We start from the raw sequence: 23,292 nt of genomic DNA on the forward strand, positions 1-23,292 counted from the left end.
TTTCTTTATTTTTGAGTTTGCTTATATACCTTTTGTTACACATAGGAATGAATACAGAGTCACTCGGGGGTCAGCAGTCCTGACCTTTATCAAAATCAGGTGCTTCACATAAATGTATAAAAAAAAGGTCTTAGGGATTTTACATCATCTTCTGGCCATGAGACCTGCTTACATTTTATGATCCTTTCTTTCTGATAACCAAAACTTATTTTTTTCCAAGCGTGTTTTTTCTTAAACCAGGCACCACCCTCCAAATAAAGTTGCATTCCTATAGGATGAGGGTGTAGTGAGTTACAATCAAGAAAGGAATTTATTTAACCCAAGGTTAAATGATTAATCTTAAAGGTTGATACTTATTTCTCCTATATGCTTGAAAGTTAATGCTTATTTCTCCTATATGCTTAAAGGTTAATGCTTATTTCTCCTATATGCTTAAAGGTTAATGCTTATTTCTCCTATATGCTAGTTATATTCATTATAAGGGCAGGGAACATGGAGATTTAGCAGCAAACATCAACCCAACAAATGAAAATCCTTTCACCAATGTTCCCCTTAAGATCTATTTAGTCTTAAGATAGTGATAAAGTTACATTTTTACATATAGTGATCTATTTTACATACACTATTTTACATACAGTGATCTCTTACAAAAGAGAAAATTCATTAACTCAAAAAGTCTAGTATTGCTAACCTTAAAAACTACTATATTTCCTTTTCTATATTCCAAATACATTGATTAATATATTCCCAGGTGCCTAAGGATATGGAGGCCTGGTGGCAATCATTGACTCAACAATGAGAAAAGCCCTATGCTAATTAAGACTCTCAAAATACTCCAAAACTCTCTGTGCTGTTTATGGTTGAGAGGTTGTAAACAATCATGTGGTAGGAGTATGGATAATCCTGTCACACAAGCTAGTCTGTCAGCAGAGAGGTTTGACTTAAGACACCCTTGTCACACCCAGGGCAGGAAATTAGCAGCAATTATTGGCACAACAAATGAAAAACCCATCACCAATATAATTCCTAACCGACCCACTATACTAATAATTTCCAATTCCCCAAAAGAATTTGCCTTTAGTAAGTCTAAAACATCTTGTGCCTCTCAGATTGGGATGCTGTAAACAATCACATGTGGCCAGACGAACCTATACAGGCGGGCTAGATAACCTTCAGAGCAGTCCGTAAGCTGAAATGCTCTTGTCATGCCCAAGAATTTTTATTGCCTTGGAGCTGCAGGTTTACTCCTTCTCCGAGAAAAACAGTTATGGTGGAGAGCATAAAACAGACTCTGGTTTTGGGGTAGATGCTCAGGAACAGGCGGTTTCCTGAGGCTTGATCACGCCTTTGCGTATGCCAAGCCTCCTTCCTCATGACCTTTGCCATGGGCGGAGTTCATCACGCTGGTTCCCAGCACTTTGGCATAGTCAATAAAGCAGAAATAGATGTCTTTCTGGAACTCTCTTGCTTTTTCTATGATCCACCAGATGTTGGCAATTTGATCTATAGTTCCTCTGCCTTTTCTAAAACCAGCTTGAATATCAGGGAGTTCACGGTTCACGTATTGCTGAAGCCTGGCTTGGAGAATTTTAAGCATTACATTACTAGTGTGTGAGATGGGTGCAATTGTGTTGTAGTTTGAGCATTCTTTGGCATTGCCTTTCTTTGGGATTGGAATGAAAACTGACCTTTTCCAGTCCTATGGCCACTGCTGAGTTTTCCAAATTTGCTGGCATATTGAGTGTAGCACTTTGACAGCATCATCTTTCAAGATTTGAAATATCTCAACTGGAATCCATCACCTCCATTAGCTTTGTTCGTAGTGATGCTTTCCAAGGCCCACTTGACTTCACATTCCAGGATGTCTGGCTCTAGTTGAGTGATCACACCATGGTGATTATCTGGGTCATGAAGATCTTTTTTTGTCCAGTTATTCTGTGTATTCTTGCCACCTCTTCTTAATATCTTCTTCTGTTAGGTCCCTACCATTTCTGTCCTTTCTTGAACCCCTTGGTATCTTTAATTTTCTTGAAGAGATCTATAGTCTTTCCCATTCTATTGTTTTCCTCTATTTCTTTGCATTGATCACTGAGGAAATGTGTGTTAGTCACTCAGTCATGTCCAACTCTTTGCAACCACGTGGACTGTAGCCCACTAGGCTCTTCTGTCCATGGAGTTCCCCAGGCAAGAATACTGGAGTTGGGAGCCATTCCCTTCTCTAGAGTATCTTCCTGACCTAGGGATTGAACCCAGTCTCTCGTATCACCAGTGGATTCTTTAATGTCTAAGCCAGGGAAGCCCTGCTGAAGAGATAAGCCCTGTTACTTTCAGGTTTGCTCTTTGTCATTGTCAGGATTTGGGGTGACACCACACTGTTTGTGTACCCCTTTTTCAAAGCTATTCATATAAATGATGCTGAAAATAATCCCCTAGGAGAACTTGAAGGGGAACTGTTCAGTATGCATTTAGTTGATTACTCCATTCACCTTCCTAGTTTTAGAATAATGGGGAACAGAGACTTCTCTGGTGATCCTGGGGTAAGACTCTGTCCTTCCAATGTGGGGGCCACCCCTTCAGTCCCTGGTTGGGAAATCAGATCCTGCAAGGTGCAGCCAAAAAACAGAATAATGGGAAACACATTTTATGATTAGTTAGTCTATTCTACAGGTAATTACAGATGATTAAATAATCAAATTTCTCTCTTATTAATGTATACATTTCATAAATATTAAAATAAAAATAAGGAAAATATTATATATTTTTTAAAGTTATAAAAACAATAGCCAAAAAGTAAGGAGAGAATATATTTGCATCAGAGGCCTCAACCATGAATAATTATTGCAAATTAATACCAGCTTAACCTTCTAGAAACGAAGCCAAGAACAGACACATATAGAGTCTCATGCTTCTCTGTATCTACTAAGTGGAAAACAAATCTCAGTTCATCCAGTCAGAGGAGATTTTTTTTTTAATTGTGGCATTTTTATGTTTTGTTTTTAATAATAAACACTTGAGGTACTTACCTTTATTTGCAAAACGGATAGTGATCATCAGTTTCCTGTAGAAGACACTTTCACTCATCAAGAGAAGCAGCTAACCTCCTGTGAGGTTGAGTTTGGCGAGGTGTTTGCATGGATGGGAGCAGTAGAGTCCAGATGTGTGTGACTTTTACCTGTATGACTGAGTAGAATGGTAGGACCTGGGGAGGCAGAAGAGGAAGTGATGAGCTCCATCCAGTCTTCTGTGTAGATAGGGCTCCAGACATTTTATGGTTTGAGGCCACTCATGAAATGGAGTCATTCAACAGTCTTGTTGCAAAGCAGGTCTCTGGAACATTGAGAGAGAGGTTGTTCCAGAGAGAATATTTGACAGAATTTTTGCCTGGGGAAGGGCAATTTCCCATTCATATGGAAGTGGAGAGAAGGGCTCCTCCTGAGGCTTTTGTCAAGAAGCAGTACAGGATTTCTCAGTATTTGATCTGGAGAGTCTGAGAACTTTCGCACCATCACTGTGGAATATTTGGACTTTTTGCAGCCAGTAGGCTGAAACAAGTTAGACAATACATTTAATCCAGGTATCCCGTCCTGCACACCTCAGATAACCACATGTGGTGGCCAGTTGATTAGAATGTTTATGTTCTCTCTCTAGGTGGTGGTGGTGGTTGTGTTTAGTCCCTCAGTCGTGTCCGACTCTTTGACCCCATGGACTACATGCAGCATGCCAGGCTTCCCTGTACTTCACCATCTCCCAGAGTTTGCTCAAACTCATGTCCATTGAGTTGGTGATGCCATCCAACCGTCTCATCCTAGGGCTGAGTGGATGGTCACCTGGCCCCCAGCCCAGGCTGTCCTCCCCCAGTCCAGGGCTTCCCATTCTCTCTGAGCCCCAGTGTCTCACAGAAGGAAGCCTGCTCCTTCCTTCCTTATAGAACTGGGAACACTAAACACAAGAGAAGGCTCTGTGTCTTTACCTATTTGTACCTCAATCCCTCTAAATGTGCAGTGCCCAGATGCATGTTGGTACTGACTGAACTGTCACCAGACAGGCATTCAGATACTGGACTAAAGAGTGAGGATCTGAGAACAGTTTGGAGTTTCACCCTTGATTCTTTCCCCATCATTTTATAAAATCTCTGTGGCCTCCTATAAGATGCATTACTAACTTCGCATAAACAACCTCATTGTACTAACAGGCCTTCTCTAGGAGACACACAAGTAACAAAGTGATGTCAGTATTTCCTGCTGATACAGCACAAATTATCACTCACCCCAGACAGAGGTCACAGGCTCACTATGTGCCCCTGACAACAGCAAGTTACAGCCTCATTCATGGTGAGGAATGAAAACCCTACCAGGAAGTGTCCTCCCTGCCTGGAAGCCTGCAGCCCACCTGTTCCCTGAGAGGCAGGAGCCTGATCCTGAAGCTCGTGGTCAGTGTGCTCTTAGAGAAGATGGCAGGAAACGGGCAGTCATGTGACACCAGGCCCCAAACCCACATGAAGTCACTCAAAAGATGGACACTGAGGCCACTGTCAGAGTCTAAAAGAATGATGTGAGTGTCACATACCACCGTGATCTCTGAACACTAGGACATTTATCTATCAGGCAGTTATAAAAACATTCATCAGGTTCCCGGAGCAGAAGTCAAGACTGTTCAAAGGCTCCTCATCTGCCGGGTTCTGTGGTCACAAGGGCGACGCAGTGCCGGGTGACCCACACAGAGGCTCCTGGCACAGGTGCAGGGGGAGGCCCAGGACGGGTAGATGGCAGACTGTCTGCTCCCCTGACTTATCTCACTGCTGTTCTGTGTTTGGCTCTGGTTCAGGGTGGGGGATGTACTGACTCTATCCCAGCCCTTAGGTTACCTATCTAAGGAGGAGACAAGACACAGATAGCTCACCTGAATTCAGTGTGGTGAGGACTCTAATGAGGAATTAAATTTTAAAATGCTACTGATTCAAAAATTAGTGAATAGTAATTACTCACCCATGAAAAAGAATGAAGTATTACCATTTGCAGCAACATTGATGGACTTAGGGAATATTATTAGTAAAGTAAGTCAGAGAAAGATAAATATGATATCACTTATATATGTAATCTAAAAATAATACAAATGAATCTGTACACAAAATAGAAATAGACTCAGAGACATAGAAAACAAACACAGTTGTCCAAGGGGATTGGGACAGAGGGAAGAACAAGTTAGAAATATGGGATTAATAGACACACTGCTATTAATGTGTCAAATAGACAACAACAAGGAATTACTGTAAAGCACAGGGAATTTTATTCAGTATCTTGTAATAACCTGTAATGGAATATAATCTGAAAAAAATAACTGAATGACTATACTATATACCTGAAACTAGCACATTATTGTAAATCAACTATACTTCAATATATATGTATTTTTAATGTGAACAATTCCTACCTGGTGAGATGCCAGAAAAATTTGGAGGGAGGCATGTTTGAGAGGATCTTGATGAAAGAACAAGAATTTCTTTATTTAAATCTAGCTGTGATTTGAATTTGATCAAATATAGTTTCAAGGAGAATCTTTCTTTCCCAGGTCATTAAAGTGAAGCTTGGTGTGAGCAGGAGTTTAGGGTCATATGGAAGATTCCCTTTGGTGGAATGTGTGACCACAGAGCCTGGGAGGCAGTGGTTTCCTCGCGTCCAGCTTCTCCCTGACTTTCTCTGTCATGTGTCTGTCTCTGTTTCCCCAGCACAGAGCCCGGTATTTTCCCACTTAGCATCTTCTCTCCGGGGACTCTGGACCATCCGGTCGTACAAAGCTGAACAGAAGTTTCAGGAACTGTTCGATGTGCACCAGGATTTGCACTCAGGTCTGTAAGTTTCTGGACATGATCTCAATGGATGAGATGTGCTCCCTTCTGAGGCTGACCTCCCTTTCAGGTGGCCTGGCTGCCTGCATCTCTCTCTTTGTCACCCCTCATCCCCCTCTGCACACCTGCCTCCCCCACCCCTTCCTCTCAGCATCCCCTCAAGGCTCCCTTCTTCCCTGTCATCACCTGCTTTGCTCCCCTGACTGGCTCGCATTGTCCTTGCATCACTGTGCCCTGTAGACTTCTGTCTCTTTAGGGCAAGAGTCAGCAAACTTCTTTTTTGTGAAGATCCAGATAGAAAATATTGTAGGCTTTGTGTGTTATATACTGTGTCTGTTGCAGCTACTCACCTTTGCTGTTGTAGCACAAAGACAGGCAAATAATAAATGAGTGAATGGTTGTACCTGTGTTCCAATAAAACTTTATTTACAGAACCAGGTGGTGGCTGTTTTCGCCCTCCAGGGTGCAGTTTGTTGACTCTTTTCAGAGCGTGGAGGGTGGCAGATGTGATTGAGGAAATAACTTCCTGATTTGCCACCCACTTGATTATGTTTTTATCAGTGAAGATTTTTCCCTAAGTAGAAAATTCAGAATTTCCTCTTAAGTCTATAAAATCCAAGCCAAACTTTCCAATCATTACTGTATTTTGAAGATAAAAATGGCATTTTGAAAGTCACATGCAGATCCTGTTAGCTGATAATCATATAGACAGTGGCTCCTAAGAATAAACACCACAGGGCCCTGTAGTGAGGGCAGAAGGTGCTGGAAACAGTGTGAGCTGTGCTCTCTGCTGTGTGAGAGCTGGGAGCAGTCGGCCCTGTGAGAGGATGATCTTAACGTTGAGGCCCAGCGCGGCAGGAAAGGCACTGATGAGGCGATTTTCCATCTTCCTTCTTGTGATCCTGTTTCTGTTGATAACCTGTGAGTTGACGTTTTCAGTGCATGCTTCCTGGACTGATTCCTGTGTCTCCCATACATTGTCTTGTGTTAGAACCTAGCTTTCTAGAATCTTCAGGTTCCTTGGGTGTGTAACTTTGCTGTCCTACCTTGTGTAAAATCTGTAGCTCAACTGAGAAAATATTCTCCCTCATGAGAAGCAGCTAACATGGTTTTCCTATTATGCTTATTACGGTTCACAAACCAGAGGCTTGGTTCCTGCTTTTGACGACGTCCCGGTGGCTCGCTGTGTATCTGGATGTCATCTGTGCCATCTTTGCCACTGTTGTTGCTTTTGGGGCCCTGATTCTGGTAGAAAGTAAGTACAGATATGAATACTTGTGATATGTTTACACTTTTTAGCTTTGTTTGTAGTTATTAAACTCTTGTCATCATGTCTAATATACTCTTTGGTTCTAATGAATTGTATTCAAGTGTCTGCAGTATGTGACTCTATGGTCCATGTGAAGTTGTTTGTGTCTTAATGAGAACTTTATCTTTTATTTTTCATTTACTTATTTATTTACAGTAGGTCTTTTTGAGGCCATTTAAAAAAAATAATGAGAGCAATAATGGGGAAATAAATGTTGGTTAAATCCTTTCAAAAAAAAATAAAATAAAAAAAAAATAATGATTGGCATATGGTTGATTTACAATGTGTTAGCTTTAGGTATACAGCCAAATGAATCTGTTATACATATATCCACTTTTTAAAGATTCTTTTTCCATACCCCATGAACATTGGGGTGAATGTATATTTTTTTCAGTAATTTGCATTTTGATTAATACTTCAAATGAATTGTCCTTTAGAAAACAATTTCTACTTTTCACTTTCAGAATCCTTAGGAGCAAAGTCCAGGTATGACGTGCCTGCTCCAGCAGACCTTTGGTGCCTTGGGCCCCTGCTTTGGCTCACTCAGGCCATTCTTTCATTTTTATTTTAAGTTTTATAGGAGTATAGTTCATTTACACTGTTGTCTTAGTTTCCGATGTACAGCAAAGTCAATCTGCTGTACATATACATATATCCACTTTTTTCTAGGTCTTTTCCCATGTAGGTTATTACTGAGTTCTCTGTACTTTACAATAGTTTCTTATTAGTTATCTATTTTAATATTTTATATATAGCAGTATGTATGTGTCAATCCCAGTCTTCAAATTTATCCCTCCCCTCCCTTATCCTGTTAACCATAAGTTTATTTTCTACATCTATTACGCTACTTGTTTTGTAGATAAGTTCATTTGTAGCCTTTTGTTATATTCCATATATAAGCAATATCATATTCTCTTTTTCTCTGACTTACTTCACTCAGCATGAAAATCTCTAAGTCCAGCCATGTTGCTGCAAATGGTATTATTTCACTCTTTTTTATGGCTGAGTAATATTATACCATATGATAGTGCATCTTCCTTATCCATTGCTCTGTTGATGGACATTTAGGTTGCTTATATATTCTGGCTATTGTAAATAGTGCTACAGTGAACATAAGGGTGGATGTATCTTATTTTTTTTAATTTTTTTAAAATTTTTACTTTTACTTTATTTTGCTTTACAATACTGTATTGGTTTTGCCATACATTGACATGAATCAGCCATGGGTGTACATGAGTTCCCAAACATGAACCCCCCTCCAACCTCCCACCCCATATCATCTCTCTGGATCATCCCCGTGCACCAGCCCCAAGCATCTTGTATCCTGTATTGAACATAGCCTGGCGATTTGTTTCTTACCTGATAGTATGCATATTTCAATGCCATTCTCCCAAATCATCCCACCCTCTCCCTCTCCCACAGAGTCCAAAAGTCCATTCTATACATCTGTGTCTCTTTTGCTGTCTCGCATGCAAGGTTATCATTACCATCTTTCTAAATTCCATATATATATGTTAGTATACTGTATTGGTGTTTTTCTTTCTGGCTTACTTCACTCTGTATAATCGGCTCCAGTTTCATCCACCTCATTAGAACTAATTCAAATGTATTCTTTTTAATGGCTGAGTAATACTCTATTGTGTATATGTACCACAGCTTTCTTATCCATTCATCTGCTGATGGACATCTAGGTTGTTTCCATGTCCTGGCTATTATAAACTCCTAATCTTTGACAAAGAAGGCAAGGATATACAATGGATTAAAGACAATCTCTTTAACAAGTGGTGCTGGGAAAACTGGTCAACCACTTGTAAAAGAATGAAACTGGATCACTTTCTAACACCACACACAAAAATAAACTCAAAATGGATTAAAGATCTAAACGTAAGACCAGAAACTATAAAAATCCTAGAGAACATAGGCAAAACACTTTCTGACATAAATCACAGCAGGCTCCTCTATGATCCACCTCCCAGAATACTGGAAATAAAAGCAAAAATAAACAAATGGATGTATCTTTTAGAATTATGGTTTTCTCTGGATATATGCCCAGGAGTGGGATTGCTGGATCATATGGTAGCTCTCCTTTTAGTTTTTAAAGGAACCTCCATATTTTTCTCCATAGTGGCTTTACCAGTTTACATTCCCACCAACAATGTTGGAGGGTTCCCTTTTCTCCACATCCTCTCCAGTATTTATTGTTTTGATGATGGTCATTCTAACTGGTGTGAGGTGAAACCTCACTGTAGTTTCTTGCATTTTTTTCACTATAGGTTTGATATACATTTTTCTAATAATTAGAGATGTTGACCATCTTTTCATGCTTTTTTTTTGCGGGGGGAGGCCATCTGTGTTTCTTCTTTGGAGACCATCTCATTTAATCTTCTGCCCATTTTTTGGATTTTTTTGTTTATTTACTTATTCATTTTTTGATATTGAACTGCATGAGCTGTTTGCATATTTTGGAGAGTCATCCCTTGTAAGTCACTTTGCAAATATTTCTCCCCATTCTGCAGGTTGTCTTTGTTTTGTTTTGTTTTGTTTTGTTTTTGTTTTTGTTTTTTTTTTTGGTTTTCTTTGCTGTGCAAAAGCTTTTAAGATTAATTGGGTCCCATTTGTTTATGTTTTCTTCTATTTTCATTACTCCAGGAGGTGCAGCAATTTATGTCAGAGAGAGTTCTCCCTATGTTTTCATCTAAAAGTTTTGTAGTGTCTGGTCTTACATTTATGTCTGTAATCCATTTTGAGTTTATTTTTGTATATGGTGTTAGGGAAAGTTCTAATTTTATTCTTTTACATGTTGCTGTCCAGTTTTCCCAGAACCAATTATTGAAGAAACAGTCTTTTCTCCATTGTATATTCTTGCTTAATTTGTCATAAGTGATCATAGGTGCCTGGGGGTTATCTCTGGACATTCTGTACTGTTCTGTTGATCTGTCTTTCTGATTTTGGTGCCACTTTCAGTTACTGTATCTTTGTAATATAGTCTAAAGACAGGTGGTGGGCCCCTGTGAGCAGGCGCAGCCTGCCTCGGCGGGGAGACTGGCAGCCCCGGGCGGAAGCAGTGGCCTCCACCCTCGGGCCCCATGGCGGCCCCAGGGTGCGGAGGCGACGCTCGGAGGCCTGAGGAAGAGAAGCCGGCGGCCAGGGCCAGGCGAGGCGGGAGGCTGCGGCCCTGAGGCAAGGGTGCGTGAGGAAAGCAGGCAGAAGAGGAGGATGGTGGCTCAGGTGTCTGGGAAAGAGGTGGAAAGTGACAAGTCAGCCAAGGAAAAAAAAAAGCTACTGAAGCCTCAAGTGATGATCCACAGCCAAGGATTGACCTGAGAACTGCCTGTACCGGATCCTGGATCAGTGAAGTCAGAGATCTGTGCTTCCTTGTCAGCAGCAAGTGAGATAAAACATGATTCCAAAGATGCAAACATTTCCTTAGGAGAAGTTACTCATGAAACTTCTTCAAATGAAAAACCGGGTGGCCTAAGTAAACAGACAAAAAGTTCAGACTTGGACGAAAAGTGTAGATTTTCAGACAAGGTAGCTATTCGAGAAGAAAAAGAAACTATTTCTGAAGTTTTCAGAAGCGGTTCTAAAAATTCAGAGATTATGGTTGGTGAATGTCACTTAGCAGCACTAGTCTCCAAACCTGTGTGCTTACCAGTGCCATTGCCGCCTTTGAATCTTAGTACTCATCAGGAAGACACATTACTGAATCCTTGGATGAATGATTTCAGATTACCAGGGAAACATTCTCTCCTAAAACTGCAGAATCCTGAAATTTGTGAAATATTTAAGAGGGAAAAAAATGTAGGGGTGTTCCAGAAGCCACTAGGATTGATGATACCCCACAGATATTGCAAATTTCATTTTAATACGATACGTGGCTGTGAGTGATAACAGTGCAAGTTTGCTCACGTGCCTGAGCAAGGAGATGAAAAGGTTTGTATGGATGTTTTTAAGAAATGTATAAGTATCAATGAGCTGTGTTTGCTACAATGTGCAGCAAACATGTTTATGGAGTACTACAGAAAGTTTCTTCCAGGTATACACTTTGATTTACAAGTATTAAATGACCTTCTAAATTCTTTACTCAAACACTGTTTATTGAAAGAAGTATTTCAGATCATGAACCTCTGCATAATGATTAAGATGCTGCCGACTCTGAAAATATTACTAAAAATATTTGAGTATGTGGCAACTATGAAATTAAGGAATGCTGTACCTACTTTAATTGATACGTTTTGCAAGCTCGTTGAAGCTGGGATGGTACTTGACCTAGAACACTTTAACTATATTGTTAAGCTTTTATACCAAGTACAGGCTTCCAAGCAAGAAATAAATGCAGTTCTGGAAATGAAATCCAGGTTACGCATGAGGCAATTTAAAAAGAACTGGAAATGTGACTTGGAGGCAGCCTTGAATGAAATAGAGCATTGTAAAGAAAAAGGTGACTGGACTAAATTGGGAAGTGTATACCTTAACATAAAAATGAGCTGTGAAAAATTTGCAGATTTCCAGAGGTTTTGTGCTTATATTGGTGAAATACTAACAAAAGACTGTAAAGAAGAGCGACCACGTGTTCCATTTTGTGAATTTGCTGAAACAGCAAAGATCTGCAGAATAGTGAAGTAGATAAAACTTTGCTGGGAAGAATCGGAATCAGTGCTATGTACTTCTATCACAAGCTGTTGCAGTGGTCCAAGGGAAGGAAGGTCTTAGATAAACTATATGAATTAAAATACATTGTACAAGTTTAAAAGGACTTATAGGGCCTGAGAAGTTAGCATCAAGATGTCAAATTGTGAATATTGCAGCAGAAATTTTTCTAAAAAGTGAAAGCCTAGATGGTGCCATTTGGGTATTAAGAGAGTCTGAGTGGATCATTAATACACCAGTATGGCCCTGTGATCGACTGGATGTGCTCAATCGGCATAATCTGCTCTGTACAATCGCACATGAAATCTTAGTAAAGAGTCTTTACAGACAGACATTTGAAGTTTTGCAAAATCTACCAGGCTTTCAAAATTCTCAAGAAACTGTGGAGGTCTCACAGTATAGCCTACTTTTTAATAAACTTCTAGATGCCTGTATAGAAAGCAACAGCCTTGGTATGTCATCCTCTGTAGCTGAATTCATGATTTCAAAGAGCATCCCTATTGATTTTTCCTTTCTTAGAAGATTAATTACTTCTTTAGGAAGGAGTTGTTTATGGCTCAAAGCCAGAGCCCACTACAAAAGTGCTCTTTCACTGGGTTGCTACCCACCATTGGAAGGAAATTTGTACTGGAAACTTCTACTGATTCCATCCTATTTGTCTGAAATTGAAATGCTTTTAGCTATTGAAATCTTCCTGGTATCTAATGCTAGTAGTATTCAGAGTCCTGGAACTTCTACACAGATGCTGCAGATAGTTTTAAAAAGATCTGAAGAAAACAAATCTCGGAGCAAGGATGATTATCAAGCTGCAGTGGAAAGATTAATTATGGCTGCTTGTATATCAGATCCAAAGCTTTTCATTAAGCACATGACCGTCAATGTTAATAAGGAACAGGTTTATAGTTTGGAACATTGTTCTGCCCTGAAATGGTTGAAAGAGAATATGAAGTGGGGCGTAAAGGTTTGGCTTTTCAATAACCATTAGTTATAAGGGCTTTTTTTTTTTAAGTTCAAGTAATCATTGTTGAAAATAAAAGGCAATAAAAATAGATAGTTTTCACTATAAAAAAAATAAATAAAGACAGGGAGCGTGATTCCTCCTAGTTTCATTTTTCTTCTTTGTTTTTCTCAAGATTACATTCTCTATTCATGGTATTTTGTGTTTCCATTAAAAATGTAATATGCAGATGACACCACCCATATGGCAGAAAGTGAAGAGGAGCTAAAAAGCCTCTTGATGAAAGTGAAAGAGGAGAATGAAAAAGTTGGTTTAAAGCTCAACATTCAGAAAACGAAGATCATGGCATCCTGTCCCATCACTTGTTGGGAAATAGACGGGGAAACAGTGGAAACAGTGTCAGACTTTATTTTTTTGGGCTCCAAAATCACCACAGATGGTGACAGCAGCCATGAAATTAAAATACACTTACTCCTTGGAAGAAAAGTTATGACCAACCTAGATAGCATATTCAAAAGCAGGGACATTACTTTGCCGACTAAGGTTCATCTAGTCAAGGCTCTGGTTTTTCCTGTGGTCATGTATGGATGTGAGAGTTGGACTGTGAAGAAGGCTGAGTGCCGAAGAATTGATGCTTTTGAACTGTGGTGTTGGAGAAGACTCTTGAGGGTCCCTTGGACTGCAAGGAGATCCAACCCATCCATTCTGAAGGAGATCAACCCTGGTATTTCTTTGGAGGGAATGATGCTGAAGCTGAAACTCCAGTACTTTGGCCATCTCATGCGAAGAGTTGACTCATTGGAAAAGACTCTGATGCTGGGAGGGATTGGGGGCAGTAGGAGAAGAGGACGACCGAGGATGGGATGGCTGGATGGCATCACAGATTCGATGGACATAAGTCTTAGTGAACTCTGGGAGATGGTGATGGACAGGGAGGCCTGGCGTGCTGCGATTCATGGGGTCGCAAAGAGTCGGACACGACTGAGCGACTGAAATGAACTGAACTGAATTGATTTGAACTGATTCAAAATGTAAACTTTTTTGTTCTAATTCTGTGAAAAATACTATTGGCAATTTGATAGGGATTACATTGAATCTGTAGATTGCTTAGGTAGTGTGTTTGTTTACAGTAGGTCATCATGGAGTTCTTTTGTCTTTTTATCTTTCCTTGAATGGGTTGAGGTCCACATAACTGTAGCAGGATAACCTTCTGAACATCCCAGGTAGTGTCCTGTAGTTGGACAGAGAGAACCAAGTTTACTATTAAGCTTTCTGTACAGCTTAGAAAATGCTGAGGAGGTAGAGATCAACTTGCCAACATCTGCTGGATCATGGAAAAGGAAGAGAGTTCCAGAAAAACATCTATTTCTGCTTTATTGACTATGCCAAAGCCTTTGACTGTGTGGATCACAATAAACTGTGGAAAATTCTGAAAAAGATGGGAACACCAGACCACCTGACCTTTCTTCTTGAGGAAGAAGAAGAATATGCAGGTCAGGAAGCAACAGTTAGAACTGGACATGGAACAACAGACTGGCTCCAGATAGGAAAAGGAGTACATCAAGGCTATATATTGTCACCCTGCTTATTTAACTTATATGCAGAGTACATTGTGAGAAACGCTGGGCTGGAAGAGGTGCCAGCTGGAATCAAGATAGCCAGGAGAAATATCAATAATCTCAAATATGCAGATGACACCACCCTTATGGCAGAAAATGAAGAGGAACTAAAAAACTCTTGATGGAAGTGAAACAGGAGAGTGAAAAAGTTGGCTTAAAGCTCAACATTCAGAAAACAAAGGTCATGGCATCTGGTCCCATCACTTCATGGCAAATAGATGGGGAAACAGTGGAAACAGTGTCAGACTTTATTTTGGGGGGCTCCAAAATCACTGCAGATGGTGACTGCAGCCGTGAAATTAAAAGACACTTAATTCTTGGAAGGAAAGTTATGATCAACCTAGATAGCATATTCAAAAGCAGAGACATTACTTTGCCAACAAAGGTCCATCTAGTCAAGGCTATGGTTCTTCCAGTGGTCATGTATGGATGTGAAAGTGGGACTGTGAAGAAAGCTGAGCACTGAAGAATTGATGCATTTGAACTGTGGTGTTGGATAAGACTCTTGAGAGTCCCTTGGACTGCAAGGAGATCCAACCAGTCCATTCTAAAGGAGATCAGTCCTGGGTGTTCTTTGGGAGGACTGATGCTGAAGGTGAAACTCCAGTGCTTTGGCCACCTCATGCGAAGAGTTGACTCATTGGAAAAGACTCTGATGCTGGGAGGGATTGGGGGCAGGAGGAGAAGGGGACGACAGAGGATGAGATGACTGGATGGCATCACCGACTCAGTGGACATGGGTTTCAGTGAACTCCAGGAGTTGGTGATGGACAGGGAGGCCTGAGTTCAGTTCAGTTCAGTCACTCAGTCATGCCTTGACTCTTTGCGACCCTATGAATCACAGCACGCCAGGCTGCTTTGTCCATCACCAACTCCTGGAGTTCACTCAAACTCAACGTCCGTCGAGCTGGTGATGCTATCCAGCCATCTCATCCTCTGTCATCCCCTTCTCCTCCTGCCCCCAATCCCTCCCAGCATCAGAGTCTTTTCTAATGAGTCAACTCTTCACATGAGGTGGCCAAAGTACTGGAGTTTCAGCTTCAACATCAGTCCTTCCAATGAACACCCAGGGCTGATCTCCTTTAGAATGGACTGGTTGGATCTCCGTGCAGTCCAAGGGACTCTCAGGAGTCTTCTCCAACACCACAGTTCAAAAGCATCAATTTTTTGGTGCTTAGCTTTCTTCACAGTCCAACTCTTACATCCCTAGCATGCTGCAATTCATGGGGTCGCAAAGAGTCGGACATGACTGAGCAACTGAACTGAACTGACAGCTTAGGTTATAGGTTTTAGCTTTAGGGCTACTTGGATCTCTTGGTTGTAGGGGTCTGGTGTACTGGTGCTAGAAAGAGTCTCTGTAGCAAAAACAGTATCCTCACTGCTGTTTGGTCACAGAAGAGCAGCTGTTGGAATGTATGGCATGAATTCACCATCCCTCACTATTCCATAGCAATAACCCTGAATCACAGTCTTTATGCAAAAATGAGAGTAATTTTTTGGATTTAAAAGCATTGCCTTGTTTTGCAAAACCCACTGCCTTGTTGTTGTGATTTCAATTGCCGCTACATTGGACATAGAAAGTGAAATTCCATAATGATAATTGAAGCATAAGGATAAAAATCTAAGCAATGACATCCTCACCTATATTATACTGTCAAGTTATCTCAATCTAGGTGGGATTAATATGATGAAGGATGAAAATGTTAAGGACCTAAGAGAAGCAGAAGAGATTAGGAAGGGATGGCATGAATACACAGAAGAACTGTACAGAAAAGATCTTAATGACCTGGATAATCATGATGATGTGGTCACTCACCTAAGCCAGATATCCTGAACTATGTAGTCAAGTGGACCTTAACTTGGAATTCCAGCTGAGCAATTTAAAATCCTAAAAGATGATTCTTTTGAAGTGTGGCACTTAATATACCAGCAAATATGGAAAATTCAACAGTGACCACAGGATTGGAAAAGGTCAGTTTTCATTCCAATCCCAAAGGAAGGCAATCCCAGAGAATGTTCAAACTATCATACTATTGCACTCATTTTGCATGCTAGTAAGGTTATACTCAAATCCCTTCAAACAAGACTTCAGCAGTACATGAACCAGGAACTTCCAGCTGTACAAGCTGGAAAGGTAGAGGAACCAGAGATCAAATTGCCAGTATTCACTGGATCATAGAGAAAGCAAGGGAATTCCAGAAAAACATCGGCTTTATTGACTATGTGGAAGGTTTTGACTGTGTAGATCACAACAAACTGTGAAAAATTCTGAAAGAGATAGGAATACCAGACCATCTTACCTGTCCTGAGAAACCTGTATGCAAGTCAAGAAGAAACAGTTAGAACTGGATGAGGAACAACAGACTGCTTCAAAACTGGAGAATGAGAATGACCAAGCTGTATATTGCCACTATGTTTATTTAACTTATATGCAGAATACATCATGCAAAATGCTGGGCTAGATGAAGCACAAGCTGGAATCAAGATTTCTGGGAGAAATATCAATAACCACAGATATGCAGATGATACCACTCTAATGATATAGAAAGTGAGGAGCCTCTTGATGAAAGTGACAGAGCAGAGTGAAAAAGCTGGCTTAAAACTCAACATTCAAAAAACTAAGATCACAATATCCAGTCCCATCTGGGGAAAAATTAAAAACAGTGACAGATTTTATTTTCTTGGGTTCCAAAAATCACTTCAAACTGTGACTACAGCCATGAATGAAAAGATGTTTGCTTCTTGGAAGGAATGCTATGACAAATCTAGACAGAATATTACTAAGCAGAGGCATCACTTTGCCAACAAAGATCCATATATTGAAGGTATATTTTTTCCAATAGTCATGTAAGAGTTGTCAACAGATGTAAGAGTTGGGCCATTAAGGCTGAGGGCCAAAGAATTGATGCTTTCAAGCTGTGGTTTTGGAGAAGACTCTTGAGAGTACTACTGTAAGGAGATTAAACCAGTCAATCCTAAAGGAAATCAACCCTGAATATTCAATGGAAGGACTGATGCTGAAGCCGAAGCTCCAATACTTTGACCACCTGATGAGAAGCGCTGACTCATTAGAGAAGACGCTGATCCTGAGAAAGATTGAAGGCAGGAAAAGAAGGGAGTGGCAGAGGATGAGATGGTTGGATGGCATCACTGACTCGATGGACATGAGTTTGAGCAAACTCCAGGAGATAACGAAGGACAGGAAGCCTGGTGTGCTGCAGTCCATGGAGACACAGAGTCAGACATGACTTAGTGACTGAACAACTTTGTTCAGTTCAGTTCCTCAGTCATGTCTGACTCTTTGTGACCGCATGGACTGCAGCATGCCAGGCCTCCCTGTCCATCGCCAACTCCCGGAGTTTTCTCAAACTCATGTTCATTGAGTTGGTGATGCCATCCAACTATCTTATCCTCTGTCATCTAACAACTTTGTTAGTTCTTTCTAAATTTATAATATTAAAAAAATTACTTAATTATTTGGCTGTACTGGGTCTTAGTTGGGGCATGCAGGATCTTCAGTCTTGGTTGTAACAGGCAGGAATTTAGTTGCAGCATGTGAACTCTCAGTTGTGGCGTATGTAATCTACCTAGTTCCTTGACCAGGGATCAAACCTGGACCCCCTGCATTGGGAGCTCAGAGTCTCAGCTAATGGACCACCAGGAAAGTCCCTCATAGTGTTTTTTTTTTTTTTTAAACTTTATTATTGTCTCATACAACAGAAGTAATATTATGAGTAATACTATTATTACATGCAAATGATTTAAATATTATAAAGGCATCTTCTCACTACTATATATAAAATAGCTAACTAAAAAAGACCTACTGTGTAGCACAGGGAACTCTATTTAATACTCTGTAATGACGTATGTGGGAAAATAATTTTAAAAGAGCAGATTACATATACGTCTGGCTAATTCACTTTATTGTACACCTGAAACTAACACAACTTTGTAAATCAACTATACTTCAATAAAAATCATAAAAATAAAGGAGTCTTCTTTGTAGAGTGACAGAAGGACCTGTGTGAGGGGTTGAGAAGTAGACTGACTTTCTTCTTCTTCCTCATTTAGCTTTGGATGCTGGGCATGTTGGCTTCGTCCTTTCACTAACCATCACACTTACCAGTATGTTCCAGTGGTGCGTCAGGCAAAGTGCAGAAGTTGAGAACATGGTGATGTTTATTTTTCTGTTCTTAGCCTTTTCAGGTCTCCTTGCTGTTGTATGACATAAAAGCAATTCTTATGTAAAATAATAAAACTGTTACTTTTACATCATTTTACAAAGTTTTTTACATTCTCCTCCATCTTCTTAAGGGCTTCCCTGGTGGCTCAGATGGTAAAGAATCCTCCTGCAATGCAGGAGCCACAGGAGACTCAGTTTTGATCCCTGGGTTGGGAAGATCCCATGGAAAAGGGAATGGCTACTCCAGTATTCTTGCCTGGAGAATCCTCATGGACAGAGGAACCTGGCAGGCTACAGTCCATGGGGTTGCAAAGAGTTGGGCATGACTGAGCAAGTTTCACTTTCACTTTCCATGTGCTTAAAGTTAATATAAAATAAAATATATACATATTTTTCTCAGTCATGTGTATGCCATGTCAGAAGGTTTTGTATTCATCACAAACTGTCTTCAAATACAATAAATGTCTCTGTAGGAGGGAAGTTCTGAAATTCTGGAGGCAATATAAGCTAATTTCTTAGCAGTTTGTTTGCATTTGTTTCTTAATGGGTAAGTCCTAATTTTTGGTAAAAGAAAATAATCCAGTATTTTGAGGTTTATTTAATTACTATGTTCCTCCACCCATCCCACATTTTATCATTTATTTTTGTGTGTGTTGAACACCGAATTTGCTGGTGGCCCTTCTTCCTGGTAGGATAGGCTCCCTCTCAGAATATGCTCTCTAAGGTGTGGAGTCATGGTTGTCTAGAAGAAACATTATACACTTTTGAATATTTGTACCTTTTCCTAAAGGGGAAAAAACAATAAAAATGAAATTTTTCCATATCTTTCTTCTAAGAGAGTAGAAGTAGTGAAAGTTGCTCAGTCGTGGAATAGTCCACAGAATTATAGTCCATGGAATTCTCCAGGCCAGAATACTGGAGTGGGTAGCCTTTCCCTTCTCCAGGGGGTCTTCCCAACCCAGGGATCGAACCCAGGTCACCTGCATTGCAGGAGGATTCTTTACCAGCTGAGCCAAAAGGCAAGGCCAAGAATACTAGAGTGGTTAGCCTATCCCTTCTTCAGAGGAACTTCCCAACCTAGGAATTGAACCAGGGTCTCCTGCGTTGCAGGCAAATTCTTTATGAACTGAGCTATCAGGAAAGCTCATAACAGAGTAGAAAATGACTGATTATTAAAATGAGGTTTTATGACCATCCAGTTCTGTTCATCTGTAACACATGGCCCTTCTGCGGCCACACATTATTAATTGGTGTCCAGAAGTATTCTTTTCTTTGAAAAAATTATTTTTTTTAAATTCAGATTGTGAAAGGAAGATCAATAAAATTTTACCATGCATTTCTTTAATTTTTTAACTTTAATATAAAATTGAAGGAAATAGTCGTATGTAAAAGTGTTGAAGATGATGAACAAGTTTTTAAATCATCCAAGGCCTTATCAGACTCCTACTTCTGTCCTTTGTGGATGCTGAGATCTAGGTTGTTCTGAACTGTATAAAAGCAGAAGGTTTCATTTACAATGTCTGAACATCCATAAATAAGACCCTCTGATACTAACTCATGTGATGTCATATGTATTTCAGATGATTTCAGTAGAAAGGGTGACTGAATACACAGACCTTATGAAAGAAGCATCCTGGGAACTTGAGTATCATCCACCACCATCCTGGCCCAACATGGGAATGATTTACTTTAACTATGTGCACTTCAGGCACATGTCGGACGGGCCTCTGGTATTGAGGAACATCTATGGAGCCTTTTACCCAGGACAAAAGGTTAGTTTAAGCCATTTGCCTTTTTAAAATCTGGCTAAAGATTTAGCACCACATCTGCCCTTGACTTCTTTGTCAGTGTGTCAGGGGGACTCTGTTCCTAATGGATGCAGATTAGATAGTGACATTGTAGGTGAATCTTTCTTGGAAACTGACCATGGAATGGGGATACCAGGAAATTTCTTCCCTGTGTTGTGAGTTCCCTCATGATGGTTGATGGGCCCTGGGATCCGGGGCTCCATCTTAACCTGATTCAGGACACTGTATGTGACATCTGATTTTTCATACAAAGTCTGGGATGTCAGCCTTGTCTTCCTGGCCCTAACTCCCCAATATCTCATTCCTTTCCATCTTTTCTTATTTGTATTTCTGAAATCTTCTCTTCCTCCCATGATGCCCTCTGGTTGCAGCCTCCCTCTCTGTCCCTTTGCCCTTCCTGTAGCCTTGTCCTCCACTCACCCACACTGAGATGCCAGCCCCCTGCCCTCCCCCACAGACTGCTGCTTTCTTTAGCACAGATCTGATACTTACTGGGCTGGGTGAGTTGCTGCTGGAACCATAGCATAGCTTCAGATCCACTCCAGCAGGGACTGTGAGGTGAGCTTGTGTCCACCAGAGAAGAGCCTCAATAATAACCCAGTCAGCAGTGAGGAATCATGGTATCAGATGGAGGCAAGGTCTAGAGATTGGCTCAAAGTCAAAAGCAAATTGATGGAAGCAGAGAAGATCCGTGTGGGAGACGGCAGAGAGGCTTGTGACCTGAACCTGTCAGCATCCATGTCTGCTGGTGATGTTCCTTCCACACTCAGCTTGGGGCCCTCAGCTGAGATCAGGACAGAGTCTTGAAGAAGAGACTGAACCGGAACAGACAAGGTGTTAGGAGCTCTTCCCCACCGCCCTCTGCAGCCAGTTTGTCTGACACACACACCCCTGCACTCGGATTGTGTGTAGTTTCTCCCAAAGCACCACCTCCTCCCTGTTCCCAGTGCACACGCTGCCCCTCAACCTCAGAGACCCAGGCCCTCTGTCATCTGGATGGTGAAAATCTTCTCATTTTCTGAGTCAACTCTAATGCATCTCTGAGACCCTTAGTTCTTTCTTAGTGTCTTATATATTCTTTCAAGATAGTGTTGATGGTACAGCTGTATTTATAGCAGCCAAAAGTTGGAAGGAACTAAATCCTTACGTGAAGTATTATTCAGCCTTAAAAAGGAAGAAAATTCTGACCTGTGGATAAACCTTGAAGACATCTTGCTAAATGAAATAAGCCAGACACAAAAGGAATGAATACTTTGATTCCATTTATGTAAGATTCCTAGAGAGTCAGATCCAAGCAGACAGGAAGTAAGATGGTGGTCTCCAGGGAATGAGGGAGGGGAAATGGGGAGCTGTTTATTTAATGGGTACGAATTTCAGTTTTACAAGGCAGAAAAAAAATTATCAAGCTTGGTTGCACAGCAATGTGAACATATTGAACACAGAACTATCCACTTAAAAATGGTCAAATAGTTCAATTTTATGTTATGTGAATTTTATCATAATTAAAAGAAAAGATAGAACCTGTGGTATGCTTTGTAATTTAGGATCTGTATCTCATAGTATCTTGAGGCTTTGTAAAATCAGGGAGCATCTTGTTTTCATATTTGTTCCCAGAAAGTAGCATTCTGCAGGGTACAGAGAGAGTACTGAGGGACTGCTAGTTGTGAGGGTGAGTGAGTTACACAGGTGTGAGCAAGCAGAAACCAGCACACACACACACACACACACACACACACACGACAACTCCGTAAATAACTGAAAGAACTTCTCTTTAAAACTCTTACCACCCCAAAGACCCATCTAGTGTAAAATAGCTATAATTTAATGTGTTATTGATTATTTCAAAGCCTTTGACTGTGTGGATCACAATAAACTGTGGAAAATTCTGAAGGAGATGGGAATACCAGACCACCTGACCTACCTCTTGAGAAACCTATATGCAGGTCAGGAAGCAACAGTTAGAACTGGACATGGAACAACAGACTGATTCCAAATAGGACAAGGAGTACATCAAGGCTGTATATTGTCACCCTGCTTATTTAAGTTATATGCGGAGTACATCATGAGAAACGCTAGGCTGGAAGAAGCACAAGCTGGAATAAAGATTGCCAGGAGAAATATCAATAACCTCAGATATGGCAGAAAGTGAAGAAGAACTAAAAGCCTCTTGATGAAAGTGAAAGAGGAGAGTGAGAAAGTTGGCTTAAAGCTCAACATTCAGAAAACGAAGATCATGGCATCTGGTCCCATCACTTCGTGGGAAATAGATGAGGAAACAGCAGAAAGAGTGGCAGACGTTATTTTTTGGGGCTCCAAAATCACTGTAGATGGTGATTGCAGCCATGAAATTAAAAGATGCTTACTCCTTGGAAGGAAAGTTATGACCAACCTCAGTTCAGTTCAGTTGCTCAGTTGTGTCTGACTCTTTACGACCCCATGAATTGCAGCACGCCAGGCCTCCCTATCTGACCAACCTAGATAGCATATTAAAAAGCAGAGACATTACTTTGTCAACAAAGGTCCGTCTAGTCAAGGCTATGATTTTTCCAGTGGTCATGTATGGATGTGAGATTTGGACTGTGAAGAAAGCTGAGTACCAAAGAATTGATGCTTTTGAAATGTGGTGTTGGAGAAGACTCTTGAGAGTCCCTTGGACTGCATGGAGATCCAACCAGTCCATTCTAAAGGAGATCAGCCCTGGGATTTCTTTGGAAGGAATGATGCTAAAGCTGAAACTCCAATACTTTGGCCACCTCATGTGAAGAGTTGACTCGTTGGAAAAGACCCTGATGCTGGGAGGGATTGGGGGCAAGAGGGGAAGGGGATGACAGAGGATGAGATGGCTAGATGGTATCACCGACTTGATGGACATGAGTTTGGGTAGACTCTTGGAGTTGGTGATGGACAGGGAGGCCTGGTG

At 40.7% G+C, this 23,292-nt stretch overlaps 2 protein-coding genes across 3 annotated transcripts in view; both read left to right on the forward strand.

Annotated features, from left to right (window-relative positions):
• The window catches only part of LOC106991387 (ATP-binding cassette sub-family C member 4-like), a 589,015-nt gene that overhangs the window by 276,596 nt on the left and 289,127 nt on the right, over positions 1-23,292 (forward strand). For both annotated transcript variants that reach the window (XM_060394634.1, XM_042255004.2), the window contains exons 22-25: positions 5,726-5,845; positions 6,990-7,100; positions 18,453-18,553; positions 20,145-20,336. In XM_060394634.1, the coding sequence (XP_060250617.1) occupies positions 5,726-5,845; positions 6,990-7,100; positions 18,453-18,553; positions 20,145-20,336 (524 nt within the window). The remainder of the gene's footprint in view (positions 1-5,725; positions 5,846-6,989; positions 7,101-18,452; positions 18,554-20,144; positions 20,337-23,292) is intronic.
• On the forward strand, positions 10,241-12,855 carry LOC132657281 (protein TOPAZ1-like). The gene is given in 4 exon segments (XM_060394255.1): positions 10,241-10,313; positions 10,480-11,751; positions 11,754-11,879; positions 11,882-12,855. Coding segments are annotated over 4 exon segments (2,379 nt in total). The 3' UTR covers positions 12,790-12,855.

The sequence above is a fragment of the Ovis aries genome, chromosome 10 (assembly GCF_016772045.2).
Source record: "Ovis aries strain OAR_USU_Benz2616 breed Rambouillet chromosome 10, ARS-UI_Ramb_v3.0, whole genome shotgun sequence".
NCBI lineage: Eukaryota > Metazoa > Chordata > Mammalia > Artiodactyla > Bovidae > Ovis > Ovis aries.